The sequence below is a fragment of the Girardinichthys multiradiatus genome, chromosome 11, assembly GCF_021462225.1.
Source record: "Girardinichthys multiradiatus isolate DD_20200921_A chromosome 11, DD_fGirMul_XY1, whole genome shotgun sequence".
In the NCBI taxonomy this organism is placed as follows: Eukaryota; Metazoa; Chordata; class Actinopteri; order Cyprinodontiformes; family Goodeidae; genus Girardinichthys; species Girardinichthys multiradiatus.
Genome location: NC_061804.1, coordinates 5,059,964 through 5,082,013, shown reverse-complemented (window position 1 = coordinate 5,082,013; position 22,050 = coordinate 5,059,964). Strand labels below are relative to the sequence as shown.

The 22,050-nt window shown below is 41.1% G+C and overlaps 1 protein-coding gene and 1 long non-coding RNA gene across 9 annotated transcripts in view; one reads left to right on the top strand and one right to left on the bottom strand.

Moving 5' to 3' along the window:
- si:dkeyp-23e4.3 (rho GTPase-activating protein 7) overlaps positions 1-11,118 on the top strand; it is a 193,214-nt gene extending 182,096 nt beyond the window's left edge. For 5 of the 6 annotated variants that reach the window (XM_047378659.1, XM_047378658.1, XM_047378660.1 and 2 more), the window contains 8 exons: positions 3,799-3,961; positions 4,123-4,321; positions 5,387-5,600; positions 7,564-7,681; positions 7,758-7,943; positions 8,545-8,774; positions 9,575-9,748; positions 10,473-11,118. In XM_047378659.1, coding sequence (XP_047234615.1) covers positions 3,799-3,961; positions 4,123-4,321; positions 5,387-5,600; positions 7,564-7,681; positions 7,758-7,943; positions 8,545-8,774; positions 9,575-9,748; positions 10,473-10,581 — 1,393 coding nt within the window. In that variant the 3' untranslated portion in view covers positions 10,582-11,118. The remainder of the gene's footprint in view (positions 1-3,798; positions 3,962-4,122; positions 4,322-5,386; positions 5,601-7,563; positions 7,682-7,757; positions 7,944-8,544; positions 8,775-9,574; positions 9,749-10,472) is intronic. The other variant, XM_047378656.1, reaches the window with a different exon arrangement.
- On the bottom strand, positions 5,607-22,050 carry LOC124876131. Of its 3 annotated transcripts, XR_007040225.1 has the most exons (5): positions 21,950-21,964; positions 21,564-21,708; positions 15,276-15,411; positions 12,500-12,562; positions 5,607-5,744 (listed from the first exon to the last, which is right to left on the bottom strand). It is a non-coding gene; the product is annotated as an uncharacterized LOC124876131 (long non-coding RNA). The 3 variants fall into 3 exon arrangements; XR_007040224.1 differs by having other exon boundaries at positions 21,564-22,050; XR_007040223.1 differs by lacking the exons at positions 21,564-21,708; positions 21,950-21,964 and adding an exon at positions 21,196-21,455.

Genomic DNA, 22,050 nt, shown 5'->3' with positions numbered 1-22,050 from the left:
GTGTGGCAACAACTGGTGATCAGCTTTTTATATCACTGTAAAGTAATCTTGGCCGTCCTTTCTTTGCCCCTTTGTTCTGGTGCCATTTTCCACCATGAACCGCCTTTTTAAGGTCCTTCTCCAGCATCTCAATTTAATTTAGGTCTAGACTTTGACTAGGCCTGTTTAAAAACCTTCATGTGTTTGAGCCTGTCAGAGGTCGTCTTGCTGGTGTGCTTCGGATCCTGCTGCATAACCCGAGTTCCCTTGATTTCAAGCTGATGGACTGATGGTCAGACATTTTCCTTCATTATTTTCCTCTACAGCAGAATTCATGTGTCCACTAATTATGGCGGGTCATCTGGGTCCTGAAGCACCCTGAAGTTCTGACTGTTGTGCTAGTTTTAAACCAGAAGTAAAGGGACACATCTTTTAAAAAGGTCCACTGAATATTTTCCAAAATGTCCTGGGCATTATCAAGATGTGAGACGGGTCTTTGTGTCTTTTGGGTCAGCATTGGTTTCGGCCTTGGATCTCTCCTACCCTTTTTGCCCCAACTCTCTTTCTCATTGTTGAATCGTGAACTCCAATCTTGACTGAGGAAGGTGACGCCTGCAGTGCTTCAGATGTTGTTCTGGGATGCTTTGTGACCTCCTGGATGAGTCGATGAGCTCCTACAGTAATTACTGACAAGCCGTCACTACTGAGAAGGTTCTGGTCCAAGAGGTTACCTGGAGTCTCAATGTCTCAGTAATGTCTTTGTTTTTGTTCTTAAATCTCTTTAGCTTGAGGCATGATGTGGTGCTTTTTGAGACATTTTAGTCTACTTCTTGTTGTCAGACAGGTTCTGTTTAAGGGATTTCTGCAGGTCTTGCAGGAATCAAGTCTGGGAGTGGTGAGTGAAACTAAACTGCTTTCCAGAAAAGTGTTTAATAATGATTTAAAGTATGGGGTGATCACTTTTCCATACATCCAGGTTGATTTTTTTTTAAGGTTCTTTTCCAACTTTGGAAAACCATAAAGGTTACCTTTGACTGGTATTGAAATTAGTTAGATGATCCAATACATTTAAGTGTGTCAGAAAAGCAAAAATAATTTTTCACAGCACTGTATACGTTTAGTCAGGAGTCTTCCCTATGATAATGTAGGCCATATCATAAGGTTTCTGTATTAAAAAACATTTTTAATTGGTTTCATACAATATTTTCCTCAGCTTTAAGTCATAATCATTCAAATAAACAGAAATGAACAAATGTATATGTTATGAAAGCACAGCATGGCAAAGCGATGGAGAGAAATTCATGTTTATTTTAATAAAGAGCTTCCAGAGCTCACATCGTTCTCCTCCCTGTTTGTTGTGGATTTAATGAGATTCCGATTTCGCCTCCTACATTCCGTTATTAGTAAAAGTCATACAAAAAAACATGAAATTCATTCTTAATAATTAATAAACATCCAGAAACTCTACATGTCTACTTTGCAGAACATCTGTGTAAACACACAACCTGCTTGCTTTACGCTTTAGAAGAAAACCAATTAGATTTTTGCACAGAATGTTACGCTCAGCGAGATAAGGCTCAATGTGGGAAATGAGCATTTAAACAGAAACCCCTTCTGAAATTACTCCTCGTAGATATTAGTCTTTAATTTTCAGGATCAGACGTGTGTTTGGAGGAAGATTGAGGAAGAAAGCTGATGCTTCGTTGCAGCAGGTTGAAAATAAAATGATTTGGCTCCTTTTGATTCACGTCTGTTTTAGGCTTTAAACTGCTCTGTTTTTATAGTAAACTTTATTACACTGTGAGGCTTGTAGAGAAATCACGTCCTCAAAACTACAGTTTTCAACAGATACAATGAAGTAAAACCTATTTCTCTTCATAAAATATGAACACGTTGTTCCTTCGTCTCAAAATCGATTATATGACAACAATAAAACTTAGATTCAGGTTTTTTTCCCATCTTTATCCCAGAAGTGTGGGAAAGCAAAATCATGAGCAAATCCAAAATAAAAATCTTGGTAAACTGAGTCATCAGTCAAGAATTTCAAAATCCAATCTTGCAGCTGTATTATGTGACAAATATCGAGGTAAATATGTAGATTTCAGTGCTTTTTATTCAAATTAGCCTAGCTTACAATGGAGATTAGAAATTTCAGGTAAACTATCTACAAAAATGTACAAACAACAAACATCAGCAACTGATTTGAGATTTAAAAAACTATGGAATAAAATACAAATTTAAGCATAAAATGTGTGATGCTTGAGAATGAGAATTAGCCCAAGATAAGCTACCTTCTGGCTATCTATGCTAAAGCTAACAAAGTCATGGTAGTTTAACGCCCAAATGTTTGAATAAATATAAATATTATGAGCTTTTTTTTTTAACGCTCCTACATATTTTCAAAGAATATGAGAAAAACACCTGCTGCTGTTTATATGAGACTGAAAATGGAGGCAAAGCTCGATTTTGTTCTCATTTTGTGATTATTTTTTTCCCACCCGGAAAAGCTCGAATTAAGCTTTTTGGAAAACAATCACGAAACATTTCCCCTTTACCAGTTTAACTAATCCAACTTAACTTACCTCATTTAATATATCTAACTTATCCAAGACTATGTGAACGTTGAAGAGAAAAACTAGATTGTTCTGAGTAATAAAAGCAGTGCCAGATGCAACCTTGGTGAACTTGACCTAACATGTCAGAGTTTCCGATATTTATATTTGTCTTGTTCTTTACTAATATTTCAAATTCTATTCATACAATCCCAGATAGCACTATGAACTTACCGTTGTTTGGGTATATTTTATCTCTTAATGCATTTTATTATGTAGAAAAAACAACCCAAAGACGTGGAAGATATTTAGTCGAAACAAACAAATGTTTCATTTGTTTACTTTAAGACATAAAATTGTGTTAATTGGATTTTTCTTTATCAAAAAGCAGACATTTTATGGACTTACTGCTCATTTCTGGATATAAATTAAGCAACAATTAAATCTAAAAGTAATTAAAGTGAAAAATGAAAATAAAAGTAAAAACTGTCCCTTCAGCACTCTTTGGCTTAATGTTCCTGCAGAAGAGGAAGAGGTAAAACAAACTTAATGGCTGAACAATCCATTCAAGTATTATCATTTCATCGACTTAATCACTGATCCCAAAGTGAGAACATAATGATTAAAAATTCATCAATTAACTGATGATTGGGACAAAGCGTGGCACTCGGAGGCACTCTTCTCAGAATAGCCCATTTGTTTCCGAGAGCCACTCTTGGATGTCGTAGAAAACCTGGAGGGATTTGAAGAGAGCCGGTGCGGTACGTGTGCTTCAGAGAAAACGGTTGACAGCAATAGGAGAAAAGCTTTCTTTCCTGATTGTTGGAGGACTTTAGGGGCTATTCTAACAAATAATAATTATGTCAGAAGCTTTGGAGGATACTCATCAGCATCAACTGTGAAAACTTGGACCGGATCAGACCAAAAACATGAAGTCATTCAGAAATTCTAGTCTCTTTGATAAATGTCCATGTTTTTTCTCCAGAGCTGATTAGAGCGGCACACACATCTTAGTGACCGCTGGGGATTTATGTAATCAAAAAGTGTTTATTTTGGCTTTTCCTTCAAAAGGAAACGGGTCCAACAGTCTGCAAAGTCAAGCTTTTTTTAACACTTGACTTACAGAGATTACAAATTCCCAGAACATTTTCCAAACAGCTTCTCAGTCCCCATTAATTTCCATAACTTTTCCCTGTGCACATGTTGGATTGCTTCCTTCTTCACATCTGAGGACTACAGGGTCTAATGGGGCCTCTGGGTTTTGCAGGACTGTTCCTAAAACTCTGAACAAGACCAAGACGACAGCAGAGGTGAAAGGACGACAGGTGTTTGGGGTTCCTCTGCTCGTCAGCGTCCAGCAGACGGGAGAACCACTTCCTCCCTGCATTCTCCGAGCACTAGTGTACCTGAGGACTGAGTGTTTGGATCAGGTAAACGGACCTGCAAGGAGTTGGAAACACCTTATACATATATTAGAAGTCAGGAGTTGTACTATAGATTAGTTTAGGTCAACTTTGAGTAATATTGTTATGGGTCAGAATAAATTAAAACAGCAACGTTCTTGTTGTGTTTCCGACCCGATCTCTGTCAGTTGGGTCTTTTCCGGAAGCCAGGGTTGAAATCTCGGATCCAGCACCTCCGTGAGATGGTGGAGTTGGACCCAGACGGATTTATGTACGAGGGTCAGTCGGCCTTTGACGTGGCCGACATGGTGAAGCAGTACTTCAGAGACCTGCCCGAACCCCTCTTCACCAGCAAACTCTGCGAGACCTTCCTCCACATTTACCAATGTGAGCGAAACATTTTATTTGTCTTGAGACAACACAGTCACTTTTCTGAAAACTAGGTGAGTCTCCTATATGCCCGTTTGTTCTGGACCAGAGATGCTGTGAAGCAGGATTATTTGTGACAAGCAGACTGCAATACAAGAAGGGATTGTTCATTTCAGTATATAATAAACATTAGATCAAATGTAGGTTTGCTATGATTTATGTGGCTTTTGTCTTGGCCGGATCTCTGGTTTTAATAGGACTTCCTGGTTAGATAAAGGTGTAATAATAGTATACAAGTTAGCTAGCTCTGACCCCTAGATTACATCAGACTGCTTCCAATTCGATCCTTGTGTTTGAGGCAAATTTGCACCAGTTGTCTATTATGGGTCAACTGCAGCTCCTCTGTGTAAATTGTAAATACTCCGGCAGGTTGACAACATTTCCAAATACTTCATGCTTCTTTCTAAGGTGATGCTGACCAGCAGAGAACTTGCTCTGCAGTAGCAGGCGGTCAACCGACAGCAGCTGCACCCATGTTTACATTTTAATCTGCTAAATGTAAAATGGAGTGATAGCCTTGGTCCAAAATCCATCCAAGAATGATGTCGACATCAGGTTCAACAGCGATATGGGATCATCTCCAGCTCTACATTTTTTTTTGCCTTACATCCATGAGGAAACTGTGTTTAGGAAGCCCAAAGTATTTTAGAAATAAATCCAAGCCTTATGTTTGTATAACCAAGTCGGATCTTCTCATTTAACCTTTAATTAACCATATAAGGTTTAGATGAATGCTTCACACCTCCCTTTTGTTGGTGTACTTCCATAGTCGCGTTATAGCGCCACTTAGAGGCCTGGCATAGTTTTGAAGACATTTCTGAATACCATGCTGTGTTTCCCAGGAACTCCACACAAACCATAAAATAAATTGTTTTGGAAAAACTGAATTTCCCACTGATGTCTTACTAAAAAAACAAAATAAAACGTTTTGTAGAGAAGTTTTGTGAAACTTGCTGCTGCTTCTCTTTAATCTCATAAAGATAAGCCGTACAGTAACCATTTACACATAACTTTTACTTGCAGACTTCCCGAAGGATCAACAGCTGCTAGCGGCTCAGGCAGCCATATTGCTCCTTCCTGATGAGAACAGGGAGGCTCTGCGGACGCTGCTGTTCTTCCTGCGAGACGTTGTGTCCTGTGTGGACCAGAATCAGATGACCCCCACCAACGTCGCTGTCTGCCTGGCTCCGTCTCTGTTCCACCTCAACACCATAAAGAGGGAGTCCAATGCAGCCAGGTGAGCCGAGACCAGGTTCTGAGTTTAAACCTGGAGTAGATGAATGGAGTCTGACCCACATTGTCCTGTTACATAAGTCCCTACAGCAGTTATGTAAGAGCTCTGCTGTTCTCTGCCTCTCGCTGCCTTTGCTTCAGTTTTGGCCTAAAATGAAAGAAGATGAAGATCAGAGGAAATCTGAGGTTTTTCTCTGATTTCTTCTTCTGTTGTTTCAGATCCACAAAATGTTTGTTTTTCACCTGGAGTTCATCTGTTTTTACTTGACGTGGAATTTTAATAGTTTTACTTTTCTCTGTCGCAATCAAAAATAATATAAATCTTTGTGATTGTAAAACAGAAACTGGCCGGTTAAATACTAATTAAAGTTTAACCAATGTAGTATCCAAATGAAACATTCTCAACTCTAGACCCGATTTCCTGTTTAGAGCTTTGCCTTTTGCTTATATTCACCTTTAGTTGTTTTACCGTTTATTATTTCAGGCTGTTATTTAGTTCTGACAGAAACCACAGTCTTCTCCCTGCTTCTGTTGTCAGAGGAGGTCCTGTTTCTGGATAGTATCAAATCTGGACCAGATCCAGGTCTAACACTGACCTCAGAGCTTCAAATAAAAAAAAGCTTATGGCTCAACTCACACAGAGAGAAAATTATATAACTTTCACAAATTTCCATCTGGCCTCTAATTTACCCCCGGATATGAAAGAAATTATGTGCCAGTCTTCAGCTTTCAGCTAAAAAAGGAATGAAAGAAAACGGAGAGCTAACGATAGGCGTTACAGTGAGGTTCGTTTGCCACGATTACCTTCTGAAAACAACCTTTAAGCAGGTATTAAACATGTTTCATTAAGCCCACTACGTCAGACCTATAAAATGTTTTTTTATAGGTCCGATGTAATATTCTGATATTAAATGTTGTGTTTTCATTACCTGTAAGAGGAAAATCATCTTAACACAACTGACTTACTGAAATGAGTGAACTTTCAATAACAGTCTAATTTATTGAATAAACACAAACATATACAGTCAGAAAAAATTAGTACACCCCATTAAATAATAATTTTCCTAAGAAATGTTCACAAATTGTTTATCATTTTTATTCCCAGGGATAGACAAGAATTCAATTACACTTAAACATCGCACATTAACATTATTTTAAGATGTCCACAAAAATGTGTTTTCTAGCTGAGGAAAGTTTGTCCAAATTTGAGGTGAAAATTATGATCCAGTTATTTTCTCCCTAAAACAAGAGTGTTGCTTATCAGATATTCCAAGTCATGGTTGTCTGTGGTTGTTGTAGCAAAAACAAACCTCCAAATAACTGGTGTTGAGTTTAAACATCATAAACAGCTGACTGACAGCTAGCAGCAACAGGTGGGGGAGGAGGTGAACTTTTTACCTCCAATAATTGGAGCTCTTTGTCTCTTTAGCTCCAGGCAGGAGGACCTCCTCTGGTTTAGCTGTTAGTTTCTTAAAGCCAATGAGATCAGTGCTTGTAACATTTATAAAGCCAGATTATGGCTTATTATTTTCTGGATGTTAAGTAATATGCTGTGAGTTGTCTTTAGAGGTATTGAAGAAGTCCATCAAGCAGCATTTGTTTTCTCGCCCTCACAACATCCTGGAGACTCTGTCAGAAACTTGTGGAAGCACAAATGTAAAGACTGAAGTAGCTCCTTCCTGTTCCTGACAGCTTATATAAAGTTGCTTTCATGTGTTGCTTCAACACACTAGCAGACTACTTCCCAGCTGGTTAGTTCTAGGTCTCGTCTCTCATAATGAAACACTTGTTTCTCTAACTTCACACTAAATAAAAACTCAACAGTAATTAATTCCTAGAAACCTGTCAGATAATCCCTTGTCTTTAGAAACCTGAAAGAAAGTCATAAAATAATTACGCAAAATGCTCATTCTTGTAAGTTTTTCCTTCTCCGGTGATCATAAAGCTGAGTGTTTGTGTTGTTGCAGTAGATCCGGCCACAGGAAGTACAGTCTGGGTCGTCCGGACCAGCGGGACCTCAGTGAGAACCTTGCTGCCACTCAGGGGCTGGCCGTCATGATCACTGAAGCCCAGAGACTTTTCCAGGTATTCCTGAGCTGCTTCAAAGAAAAAAACCTGTTCATTTTATTTGAAAATAGTATAAAACAAATGTTCTCTGCAGCTTCCAGAGTTCTGGCCTGGGCAGAGTTTCATAGAAGATTCCTCTGAAGGAGGTGATGAGGAGCTGGAGGAAAGAAGAAACGGGCTGCAGCTGAGAACCCAGCAGCTCCTAAGCGACGCTCGAGACAGGAGTGGATGCTGGGAGAATCATTGGGCTCCAGAGAACGTGGAGCTGGCCTTCAAGAAGGTTAGCAGATGGAAGGAGGTGAAACTGCAGTTGGGTTCGAATTATTCCTGCAGATGTTTCCTGAAACACTTCTGTCCAAGACGACCCATCACTGTGCTCTGGGTTTAAAGGTCCAGTCTGCAGAGTTTCAGGACTGGTCTAAGTAAAAACATTTTACTGTCACACGGTGTGAAAAATGTTTTGCAAAAATACTGAACATTGAGTTAGGATGGGGAATTTAGTAAATATTCCAAAATGTCCTTGTTTTATATAAAATTACGCTCAAATATGTTTCAAATCCCAGTGCAAAGTTAGCAGCTGTGGTTCTGATCCTCCCAGAATGTTGGTGAGAGGTGAAGAGTCTCGCTCACTCCAACAGAGACATGAGACTTTTTATTAGAGGCTTAAATTCTCACCGGCGTCTTCGTCCCACGCCCAAGAAAAGGTGGGAATCACCATAGCAACCCATGACTCAGTTTCATTGATTAAAACTAATGGGTCTAATAAGGCTTCAGTTTTAGTTCAGGTTTATCAGCTTAAAAGTCTTCAGTCGGCTCCATTAACTGTTCAGTGATCATCATGGCTCAACGGTAGCCACATTCTGTCTCTCTGCTGACCTCAGATGAGTGACGGCTGCCCGCTGTGGATGTGGCGAGGCTCCGTGGAAGTGGACGCTCCCCAGCAGGATCTGCTCCACCGGCTGCTGAGGGACCAGCAGCTGTGGGAGGCTAATCTGCGTCAGGCTGATGTCATCCAGACTCTTTCCAAGGACACGGAGGTGTACCGTTACACCCTCCAGTGCCAGGCCCACGATCTGGGCTCGCAGCCCCCACAGGAGAACCTGCTGCTCAGGTAATGAGGCAAACCGAGCTCCACGGAGCGGGTAGGACAGAGTTTACCCTCAAAGTGTCAGTTTGAGTAAAATGAAACGGTGCACAGTTTTCTCTTAGAGGGTTGATGAAAGTTTAAACAGCCTAAAGTCAGATGAGACATGACAGTATTTGTGTTTGTAGTTGGACAACATTGTTGAGCACCGCTTCATCTTTCCCTTCTTTATGACAGCTTACATAAACTTTAAATTACCCCCCGAGGAAAACAGAAAATCTCACGGAAAACCAGAAACAGGAGAAATGTGGTCTTCTGTTGGACGTCCTGCCGTCCCAGCCTAGCTGTGTTTGGTTAGCACCATTAGTGCTTTAAACCAATGATCAGAATAAAGGAATATAAGAAATCATTTTGAACAAACTTTATATCATCCAATGAGAGAAAGCAGGAAATTGCAACTCTGCTGCTGCTACATACCTGAGAGAAAAACTGTTCAATATGAAATACATTAAAAAAAAAAAATTAACTTTAAATAACCCAGAAGGAAATAAAGGAAAATCGTGTTAAAGATGTTTGGCAGCTGCTGTTTATAAATGTTTATAGACATGATAGAAACTCAGGTGGTGGTTTCACCTGAACACCACTTTGAATAGGTTTTAAATCTGAAAAATGAATAAAAATAAAAGATTTAGTTTCAACTACATCTAACCTTCAATAACCAAACATCTTTATAACTTATGTTTTGGGTATGGTTTTCAATTTTATCAGAATATTCATAATTTTTAAGGGAGTAAACATGTTCTGAATCCTATTCTTCTCCTGATCAGAACCTGGCAGGCAGATCCGTCCTGTGGGCCTCTGTACCTGTCCTCCACGTCCACAGAGATGCCTGAAGTCCAGGTGGAGGGAGTCAGACCCCAGGTCCACTGCTGCCTTTACCTGCTGGAACCCACAGGGACCATCAAAACCCGACTGACTCACCTCTGTCGAACAGACCCCAGGTACCAACAAACCACTACATCTAGATTAGGAGGCAACTAAGCTAAAGCTATGCCACTTGAGGAGTTCTGGATGAAGCATATTTACAGACAATGGTTTTCATCTTAAATGCAAAATGATTATATATTTTTTTATACAACTTTAGCCTGGGTTGTTCCTTCAGCAAAAGACATATTTTAGAGTCTGTATAATCCATTTAATCAATAAGTTGACCCTCATCATAGTTATATGGAGGTACGCAGCTCCATCCATCTTCCCTGCTAAAGAAACGTACCACCACCACCGTGCATCACTAGGACCAGATTGGTGCAGTGCATAAGTAATTGTTGTAAAGTCAGATTTTCTGCAGCTCCTCCAGTGTCACCATGGGCCTCTTGGCTGCTAATCTGATTAATGCTGTCCTTGTTCAGCCTGTGTGATGTTCAAAGCTTGGGGTACCGTCTTGCTTTCATTTCCTGAACCTCGGCGCTGCTCCGTCCTGCTGCAGCATCATTTGAAGACCTTGGTAGTTTTAAGATGAGACAACAGATCTCAACGGAAATGAGATGTTAGAGATCCAGTGGGAAAGAGTTTTGCAGCGTTTCCACTTGTTTTCAGAGGGATGTCTTATTTTTATGTCTTAAAAATATGACAAGAATGTCTGCATTTTTCTCCAAGCTGTTGAAGAAAAAATAAGACATAGTCCAGAATAAAAACTTAAAAATCTATTTGGGTTTTGTTTTTTAGGGGACGGTCTCCAGAATGGCACAGCAAAGTCAGCGGACACCTCCTGGCCTCGGGTCTGTTGGCGATCAGAGGCTCCTTCAGAGCGGACTATAAGGAAACTAAAATCTGAGTCTTCTACAGAATCAAGTAATGAAGTTCCTCTGAAATGTTTTGAACGTTTATGAAACCACTTCCTGGAGGCAAAAGAAGAAGCAGGGGAAATACCTCAGCTGCATGGAAAAAAACAGGAAACAGACGTTTGGCTGCAAGGGAATTGAACCACCAACCGCTACAATCATCATAACCAGCAGAGGAATTCCAAGTATTCTGCTGATCTGCTCAGGAGATGGTAGGATCACAAAGACTTGTTTCAAGCTCAGCGTAGAGCTGCTGCTCTGCTCCTCCACATCAAAAGATGGTCCTTTCCTGGATCTTCATGATCTAACTAAGATGAGCAAACCATGGATGGTTAGATCAGTTATGTTTGGGCCTCTGGGTATTGATGTACTAAGATGTTTCCAAACGAGGTGGATCTGTTTCTGCATGGTGGTGTTCATTTTATTCCAACTACTCTGATTATTTAACTTAAATCCAGATGCTTTTATTTAACTGCGAGGTCTAAATTCATGAGTGCCAAACGGCTAATTAAAATGTTTTTCTCTCTGAACCTGCGTCTTGTTTCTCTTCCCCTCTGAGACCCAATTGGTGCCAAACAGATTACTGACGGTACTTTCAGAGGAAGCAGCAGGAGGAGTGAAGACGAGCTGAAGAGGAGATTAACGCGTCCTTTAAAAAACAGCTAACATTGTTCCTGCTCGACACCCACTTCTCTCATTTACATACAACATTTTTTCATCCGTCTATGAGAGCAACCATAATCACTGACAGTGAGAAGGTCCTGGTGGCGGTGAGGACTACACAGGAGATAATTTATGCTAATTCCAGCAGAAGAATGTGCAGGTGTTTAATTTCAGAGAGGCAGAAATGTGCTCTTCCATCTGGAGTTAAGAACCATGAAAGCAGCTGTGGGTGAACTCCAAGGTTAAGATCAGGTTCAGGAGGTGGAGACCACGGAGCAGCAGAAAGGTTTTTCTAAAATCAGCCGTTAAAAGAACAGTTTTGAAGAGTTAAATAAAAGGATTTAGTCCAGATTCAACACTTCCTGAATAGAATCATTTTATAAGAGCACACATTTATAAATCAGCTGCGGACGTCTGAGGCAGCCAAGAGAAATGTGTAAAAAGATGCTGAATGTTCCTAGAGGTGAAAAAGTTTTCAACTGTAAAAGTTAAAGGTGCGGTGACTACGCCACCTGGTGGCAGAGTAAGGAAGCTCTCAACATCTGTCACCAGAGTCCAGAGAAGGCAGGAGGTGAAAAACCTTCGACTGACTGGAAGAGACCTCCAGGGAGCCTTGGTGGCAGCAACGTTTGAGGTTTCCACAGGAAGGAGCAGACTGAATAGTAAAGAGCTCCATGCAGCAACTCTAATTTGCTCCAAACTATATAAATAAGCCCAAGGTTTTGTGATTCTGTTCTGTGAAGCAAGGAATCCAAATATGGATCTACAGTGAAGCATGGTGGTGGCTGAGTGATGCTCTGGGGAGGGAAACGTCATGTTATCCACGGCAAAGCTGAAGCTTGGGGAATCTCTGGACCTTCAAACAGAACAATGACTCCAAGCGTATCTCAAAGGTTTCTGAAGAAGTCATGGAAGATCCAGCAGTGGCCACCACAGTCGCCTGAAATCGCTCTAAAATCTCTGGTGGGATTTACCTGTTGCAGCAGGTGAACACTAACCTGGAGGCCTTTTGGGTTAAGATCTGCTGCCACCAGCTGATGTCTGGCTTGAAGTCAAGTTTGTAGCAGCTCATGATGGGAACCAGTACCCCTCTAGGTAATAAAGATGATGGTCATGAAGTGGCTGGCTGATTTCAAGACTTCTGTGAGGTTTTTGTTGCAAACAGCTGTTCAGTCATGCATTTGGCCAATAAATCAAATTAGCAGTTTGAATAATTTTAGATAAAACCGGAACAGAAACAGAACTCACCGTTAAAGACGAGGCGGTCGCAGCTTTCATCTCTCAGCTCTGAATATTTGCCCTCATTTGGATCTGTTAGAGCAAAACAAATGAACAGAAAGCATCAGCAGGATTGAAGCAAACATCCTGAAGACCTTAAACATCACATAGGTACACTTCTGCCAAAGACAAAACAGAAATAAACGTACTTTTAAATACCTTATAGAGAACAATTTCATTTCTAACTAGAAATGATTCGACCAGAACTGGAACGGAAAAAGGTTCTGAATGTATGATCTGTTTTGGACATTATGAACTAAAAGCAAGAAGCTTTAATTTATAGGTTGCAAATGTTCCGAAGAAATCCAACGGGCCCACGCTTCCTTCTGCTGCTAATAATGATAATAATATGAAACAAACCTCGTGGTGGATAAATAAAAAGACCAACCAACACCGTGTACTTTAATGTATAAAATTCTTCCATATAACTTGTGTTTTCTGAAGACATGCAGGGATGTTATACATTACAAGTTCATTCCCAGACTTTAATTTCCACATTTCCCAGTTCATTTTTAGGACTCCTGAGAACAATCATCGACCCGGCTGTCCGTGTTCCTGATGTGTTCATTGGTTCGTTCAGTCAAAACGTATTTCGGGCTGAACTAACTCAGGCGTTTCTCAAATGAGAACTGAAAGTGAATATAAACTTTTACACGATTACAATAATGTGAAATTGTATTTTTTAAAAGGAATTCACATAAAATGTTTTGTAATTAAAGGGAATTTTGACACTATTCCCACTGTTTCTTATAATGAAATCTGATCAGCAGGTAACAAAATGTCATACCCTGCAAAAATGCACCTTTTGTCCTGTTGTAGCCATGGAGATGACTGGAACACCACAATTCATTTAAACAACCAGCTTCTCTAAGCCTGAAATGCTGTGACAGAACAAGTGAAGGAGGAAACAGATACTCATCTGAATCAATTCATTTATTATTTGATTTTTTTTGCACTAGTGCCCTTTAATGACTAGTAAATCGACAGGAAAGAGGCTGCAGAGAAGGGCAGGACATGCAGCAAATGGCCAGAGACTGGGAATCAAACCCAGGACAGCCGCCTGCTCTACCAACTGAGCCACCCAGCGCTCCATCTGAGTCAAATATAAACAGTCATTTTTATCTCCCTAAGCTGGGACACAACTGTCCAGCAGACACACGGACACTGCCCCTCCCCTCCGTCGCAGAGGGGAACTTAAACGATAAACAAGGAGGCGCTCCTGGAAGTTGAAAACTCTGGTAACATTTTTTGCCACTGAGGCAGATAAAGAAAAGCTAAAGAATGCTGAGAAGCCCTGATGCCAGCTGTGCTAGCATAACAACCCTGGTGGAGGACCTTACAGACGCCCTGATGTTTTTGAGCCATGAAAACAAAGCTCAGTAATCCTCCGTTCTGCTGTGGGAATGAATTAACGCAAGAAAATGTCCACCAGCAGACAGCGCTGAATGGAAGAGGCGAAATGATCAGTGGCAACCTACCCTGATGACTTCAGCTAAGCGCCAAACAAAACCTGATGTAAAACTACCAGAAAACAACTCAACAGGGGTTTCCATTGACCAGATCATTGTATACACTGTAAGAAATGTTTGTATGGACTAGATCTGTTTACGCTTTAAAACAATCCAATCAACTACACAGCTGGACCGAATGTATACACCCCGATAACGGATATTTACAAATCGAAGTATGATATAATAATGTGACAACCCTAGTTGGGAGTATAAGGCTCTTAGGTTTGTAAGCCTGTTTTCTATTCATATATGATGTGCCTGGCTAGTGGCAAAATTAAAACAGGACCTCTGAAGGCTTTCCTCAATGATTCCATAAAGACCAACTAATAGTTGTCCTGTTGACATTCTTCCACCTGAGCTGCAAATCTCCACAGCCTCCCCAGAGTTACCATGGCCCTCCTGGCTGCTTGTCTGATTAAATCACTCCTCAACCAGCCGGTCAGTTCAGGTGGACGGTCATGTCTAGACGGGTCTAAAGTTGAGCCACTCATTTTTACCTGTGAGATAAAACCCTGGGATTATGTTTGATAAGAGAACGTTTTGAAGCCTTTAGGTTGTCTACTGTGGTCCCAATCAGCTGATGAGTTTGTAAACTTGTAACGTTTTCCAGTGGTTTGGTTTATTTTCACACAGAGAAACTCCAAACGAACCAGAACCAGTCCCTACAAACCAGGCGAGATCAATTGGTCTGTTTATTGGTCAGATGTGCTGTACCGCATCCCACAATGCAACTCAAACTTGGCTACGGGGAGGCGTTTGGGTCAAGCTTGCAGCGAACACCTGGTATCTGTGTCGGATCACGTTCACACCATAAACACGCCGCGCTGGAGTTAGTTTGGTTGATAATCTGATGACGTCTGAAGCTGCTTGGCTGCACTGGATTTTATTTAGTGATATCAGACTAAAAGAGGGTGAATATAATTCCTTGCATCACTTTTCACATTATCTGTGACTTTTTAAAAAACATATTGTCTGCTTACTTTTCACGCTCACGCCCTACTTAAGGTGCTGCACAAACCCACAATCAGTGAACGTCTAGTTGCTAAAAATGTGTCAAACGTTGACATTTGTTGACAAATGGCGCCAATAAATTCATTTCAGTTGCGCTTCATGGAGTCGCCCCCTTCTGGCCATCAGACAAAATGTCACCTGAAGCCTCGACAGAAAGCGGCTTTGACATTTCTACAAACTGTGAGACCTTTCAAGAAATGTGTTTAATTAACATTTGTATTTACCTTCTGCTCTCAACAGCATCACCAGGAGGTCCCAGAAAGCTCCATCTTCCTCATCTCAGCCAACATCCTCGTCTCCATCCACACGTCGCAATGGATGGGCACCGTGGTCTTCCTCCCGAAAGAGGAAACCATCAAACTGCAGCACAGAGAAGACAAATTAAAACCCAACATAGCTCTTTGAAAGCCCAGTGAATGTTTCATGAAGCTGCTAAAGGTCCTGAGATCAGCTATAAGGTCCTGGGACACGTGGCGGTGTAGATATTTCATGAGCCTGAAGAAATCTAAACAACGACTGTGTGATTTCTGAATCACAGCTTCATGCAACTTTAATATGAGTGGAAGTGTAACACTGTCAGGTGGCAGAAGCAGACTGAACAATTAGTGTCTTCCAGGCAGCCTCAGAGTGCCTGTGATTTATAATTAATTTGGAACAGGATTGTCTGCCTTACATTATGAAGTTCTGCTAACAAAGCTTTTGTTCTCAAAGTCCTGCAGGAGGAAAAGTGCATTTTATATATTTTTTTTTTTTATCTAAAATCCCCCCCACCAAGTCAAACATGAGTTTCTGTGCATCAGAGACTGGGATGCAGATTGGGCTGGGAGGACGGTACTGGAAAAAGCAATTAGTTTAAATGCAAGCAAACAATTTTTACTAATTTGTTTAAGCCCCTGTGTGCAGACCGTTGATGCACAAACATTTTACAACTGCTGAAGTTTGTAGATTATGAAAAATGTCTGAATTTTGCAAATAACGGAAAGGAAGAGGGGAGACAAAGAAGAGCAGAGTGGATGCAGAAAAAATAACAGATCTGAGGTCAGTTGTGCAAACCCAACATTAAAATGTTTCCTGATTTCACCACAAAAGAAAAAGGTGAATAAACTGGGTGCTTTAAAGGGAAAAATATCGTGGATTTTATAAACATGACTCCCTTTTACTTTTAACACCAAGTCATGACTACTGCAAATTTTACCATCATACAGGAGTGGCATATACTAACAAATGAAGAAAAAAATCCCACATTCTTTAAAAAACTGCTGATATGGCAGAGAAGCACCATGGATCTGATGCTAGTGAACAACCCTGATCACAACTACAGTGCCAGGTCAAACTACTCAGACTCCTTGCCCTTTTTATCACACTATGGCCACATACATTCATGTATGTCATTGAGAGTTCATGAAAGACCAACACAAAGTAGTGCATTATTTTTTATGTGGTTTTCTAGGGTTTTTTTTTTTTTTTTTCAAATTAAATTCTGGAGGAAATTATGAGTTTGCATTTGTATTCACCCCTCTACACTGACAGCAAACATGGGAGAAAATGCTCTGGTCAGATTAAACCAATACTGAACGTTCAGGCTTACATGCAAAACTGTGTGTGTTGGGAAACTTAAAGGCTGCACATCACGCGAATACACCATCCTCACAGTGAAACATGGTGATGGCAGTATCATTCTGTGGGGATGATTTTCTTCTGTTGGCACAAGGAAGCTGCTCAAAGCTGATTGGACAAAGACCTGCTAGAGGCTGGACAGCACTTAAGACCGAGGCAGGTTCACCATCCATGCAGGAAGAGTTACAATGGAATGGTTTCCATCAAAGCTCAACTGTGTGTTGGAATGGCCTAGTCAAAGTCTACAAATAAATCCATCCAATCTGACTGAGCTTGATCTATTCTGCTGAGAAGAATCTGCAAAACTAACCTCAAAATGTGCAAAGCTGGTAGATATACCCAAAAAGTCTTACAGTTGGATTTGTAGCAAAAGGTGTGTTGACTCAAAGCTGTCTGAATACAGAAGCAAGCCACACTTTTCAGATTTTTATTTATTAAAAAGAAGAATCATACATCATTTTCCTTCTCATTAAAACACAGTGAAGTTTATGGATATTTTTCCTACACATAAACAGCCCATGTCAATTTGTTCCTTTTTTGGGTTCTTAACACCCATTCAAAAAGCATTTTTGAATACGCTACTTTTGCTAAGTTAATTTGTTTCTGTTTTTTTTTATTAATTGCAATGTGATGAAACACCTTTAAAATTTCATGTTGTATTATTTCCCACCAGGGGAAGATACTTTTTGTTTTTCATATAATGTAAATCTACCAACTGTTTAAGAGCAAAATAGATTTTTTTTAATCTCTGCAAAACAAAAAAAGAACAATCTTGCTTTTCTATTTCATGACCATGTTTTATTTGTGGCAAGCGTTGAAGTTACTAATGGCATCCATGAACAGAAACAACAATAGAGCTGGGCAATATGGACAAATGATGTATCAGGAAGATGTTTGTTCCTGTACTGAATGGATTCCATAATCATACTGTTTCACATTGAAATCTAGGCTCTAAGACAGTATCGGTTTCAATGCAAACTTTAAAAAGTTAAAATAGGTAATAAAACATTAATAACTTATAAAGATTTATTTTTAAAAGCTGCCAAAGTAAACAAGGAATTCCCTTAGAATTACAGGGCTTCATAGATTAATGACACTTTTATGAACAACCAATATAATGACGTACTAAATTTGCAGTACTGTTAAAAAGTGCAAAAACGTTTGAGTACAAGAAAATAATGCACATCAAGTTTCCATTGCTGTTTTCAAACTCTTCATGTTTTAAAAATGTTAAAATAATGGTGAGACCACGTACCGCCTGTTAGGTCGCACATACAGGGGTTGGACAATGAAACTGAAACACCTGGTTTTAGACCACAATCATTTATTAGTATGGTGTAGGGCCTCCTTTTGCGGCCAATACAGCGTCAATTCATCTTGGGAATGACATATACAAGTCCTGCACAGTGGTCAGAGGGATTGTAAGCCATTCTTCTTGCAGGATAGTGGCCAGGTCACTACATGATACTGGTGGAGGAAAACGTTTCCTGACTCGCTCCTCCAAAACACCCCAAAGTGGCTCAATAATATTTAGATCTGGTGACTTTGCAGGCCATGGGAGATGTTCAACTTCACTTTCATGTTCATCAAACCAATCTTTCACCAGTCTTGCTGTGTGTATTGGTGCATTGTCATCCTGAGCTTCCAAACCCAAGGTTCACACTGTTAAGAAGTGGACGCTACAGGCCTGCTTTGAATGCACAGACTGGACTATTTTTGAAACCTCAACCACTGACTTAAACCAACTAACTGATGTGGTGACATCATACATCAGTTTCTGTGAGGACATGTGTGTGCAGACCAAGACCTTCTGCACCTTTGGGAACAATAAGCCATGGTTTACTCCACACCTCAGGAATCTGCGCAGGGAAAAGGAAGAAGCTCACAGCAGTGGAGATTGGGCGCGGTACAGGCAGGCCAGGAACAGACTAACAAAAGAGATCAAAGCAGCTAAGAGAAGCTACAGTGAGAAGCTGAAGAACAGCCTTTCTACTGGTGACGCTTCGGCTGTATGGACCGGTCTGAGAAACCTGACTGCCTATAGGAGACCCTCCACCCATCCTGAACAGAGTCATCTCCTGGCCAACCATCTGAATGGCTTCTACTGCAGACATGACAAGAAGCTGTTCACACCTCAAATCATCCCCTCTACATCCCATTCAGGAACAAATTCCTCCCATAAAGCAACCAACCACCATCAGATCCTCTGCCTGTACTAAAGATCTCCGAGGAAGATGTAAATAGGCTCTTTCAGCACATGAAAACAAAGAAAGCTGGAGGACCTGATAACGTCTCCCCATCATGTCTGAAAGCCTGCGCACATCAACTTGTTCTGATCTTCACAAGGATCTTCAACAAATCACTGGAGAAATGTGAGGTCCCCTCCTGCCTCAAACGATCCACCATCATCCTGGTTCCCAAGAAACCCACCATCGTAGGATTAAATGACTACAGGCCTGTAGCCCTGACGTCTGTGATCATGAAATCTTTTGAGCGGCTGGTGTTGAAGCACCTGAAAGACATCACAGGCCCCCTGCTGGACCCCCTGCAGTTTGCTTACCGAGCAAACAGATCGGCAGATGATGTTGTTAACTTAGGTCTACACTTCATCCTGCAACACCTCGACCACCCAGGGACGTACGCCAGGATCCTGTTTGTAGACTTCAGCTCGGCCTTCAACACCATCATACCAGACATCCTCCACCAGAAGCTCACACAGCTCAACGTCCCAGCCTCCACCTGTCAGTGGATCAACAGCTTCCTGACAGACCGACAGCAGCAGGTGAGACTGGGTAGCATCTTCTCCCGATCCAGATCAATAAGTACTGGTGCCCCCCAGGGGTGTGTTCTATCCCCACTCCTCTTCTCTCTGTACACAAATGACTGCACCTCATCGGACTCGTCCGTGAAACTCCTGAAGTTTGCAGACGACACCACTGTCATTGGACTGATCCAGGATGGTGATGAGTCTGCATACAGACAGGAGGTGGATCGGCTGGTACACTGGTGTTGTCAGAACTACCTTGAACTGAACCCACTCAAGACTGTGGAATTGGTGGTGGACTTTCGCTACAGAGCACTGTTCGCTAAAACCAGCCGCCACAGAGACAATTTCTTCCCCCAGGCTGTTTCTCTGTTGAACATTCAATAGAGTACAGAACAACAGCATACAGATGTTGCAAATCCACCTTTTTTATTAGATATGTGTATATTGTGCATTGTAAATTTGTATATTCTGTAATGCAAAAACAGAACAAAAGAGTAAAGTGTACCGGAGGCAAATTCCTTGTTTGTATGTACGAACTTGGCAATAAAGCTGATTCTGATACACGGCACCGCCTTCAAGATACATTGTTTGAACCATTGGATGCACATGGTCCTCAAGAATGGTTCGGTAGTCCTTGGCAGTGATGCGCCCATCTAGCACAAGTATTGGGCCAAGGGAATGCCATGATATGGCAGCCCAAACCATCACTGATCCACCCCCATGCTTCACTCTGGGCATGCAACAGTCTGGGTGGTACGCTTCTTTGGGGCTTCTCCACACCGTAACTCTCCCGGATGTGGGGAAAACAGTAAAGGTGGACTCATCAGAGAATAATACATGTTCCACATTGTCCACAGCCCAAGATTTGCGCTCCTTGCACCATTTAAAGCAACGTTTGACATTGGCATGAGTGACCAAAGGTTTGGCTATAGCAGCCCGGCCGTGTATATTGACCCTGTGGAGCTCCTGATGGACAGTTCTGGTGGAAACAGGAGAGTTGAGGTGCACATTTAATTCTGCCGTGATTTGGGCAGCCGTGGTTTTATGTTTTTTGGATACAATTCGGGTTAGCACCCGAACATCCCTTTCAGACAGCTTCTTCTTGTGTCCACAGTTAATCCTGTTGGATGTGGTTCGTCCTTCTTGGTGGTTTGCTGACATTACCCTGGATACCGTGGCTCTTGATACATCACAAAGACTTGCTGTCTTGATCACAGATGCGCCAGCAAGACGTGCACCAACAATTAGTCCTCTTTTGAACTCTGGTATGTCACCCATAATGTTGTGTGCATTTCAATATTTTGAGCAAAACTGTGCTCTTACCCTGCTAATTGAACCTTCACACTCTGCTCTTACTGGTGCAATGTGCAATCAATGAAGACTGGCTACCAGGCTGGTCCAATTTAGCCATGAAACCTCCCACACTAAAATGACAGCTGTTTCAGTTTCATTGTCCAACCCCTGTATTATCAGAGTAATTGAATTTTAAAGTTGGCCTTTATCGTTATTGACTTTTTGTTTCTCGATAAATTATCGGAATTGTTTTATGCGCCAGTAGTAATACACACTAATACCATATATGCAATCTCTAAAAGACATTCCTTCCTGCCAAAGGAAAATGACTACAACCTCAGAGGGTTGTGAAAATGGTGCCTCTTTTGTTTACAACTAGTGCAAAAAGCCCAGCAAAGCAGTTCAGATATAAACAAATATTTCCATCTAGAGAACACTTAAATACCACAAGTTTCCAAATTGCTTACATTTGTGTGCAGCTCCTGACAGAATATTTCTTCTGTGCAATTATGCCACAGTTCTGACAAGCACCCCCGCTCCAATATGGCGGCGGAGATACCGTATCAAACAACTAGCTGTGCAGCGTTTAGCTATCGGGGGCTTCGACAACTAAATGTTACCGAACTCTGACGGCTGGTCCAGTTCAAAACAGTTGTCTTAAGCGTTGTTTTTCGTTACACAAATGTTCCTCTTGTCTTTAACCGACATGGAAGCTTTAATATCCACCCTAACGGTCGTTAGCTTGCTAACCTGTTAAAGTAAAGGTTTTAAAAGTTACAATCCCCGTTAGACATAAGGGAACCCCAAAATCTAGTAAAACATTTGCTTTTCTTACCTTGTTCAGCTGCACTGTTGGTCGAAAGATCACGTCGATGTTTTACTTCGGAAGGTCAAACTAATTTTTTATGCAGTTAGACCCAGTTAACGAATTAAAGCCCATCAAACCACCATCACCGTTTATTGTCATCATGGCGACGAGCCTGATGGGAATTTTTCAATTCAGCCATTTTGGTTTTTAAGACAATAAATATCCAGTGGTGTATTTCCTCACTTATAAATAGGCTCACTGTCCTGCTTGTTTTAGGTGTGATTAACATGCTGAGGGATAATGCAATCATTTGCTTCAGGTATTCTGGAGCAGAGACACATCTAAAACATGAAGAACAATGGGCCCTAAGGACCATAAGAATCAAGCTGCATAGGATGAAAATTGATTCTTACTCATTCTAACTCTTAAATGTTTCTGATTGAAGTTTTCCATTTTACTGGTTTCTGTATGGGTGGCACAGTTGGAAGCAAACACTCCCCAGTTTATTCTGTAG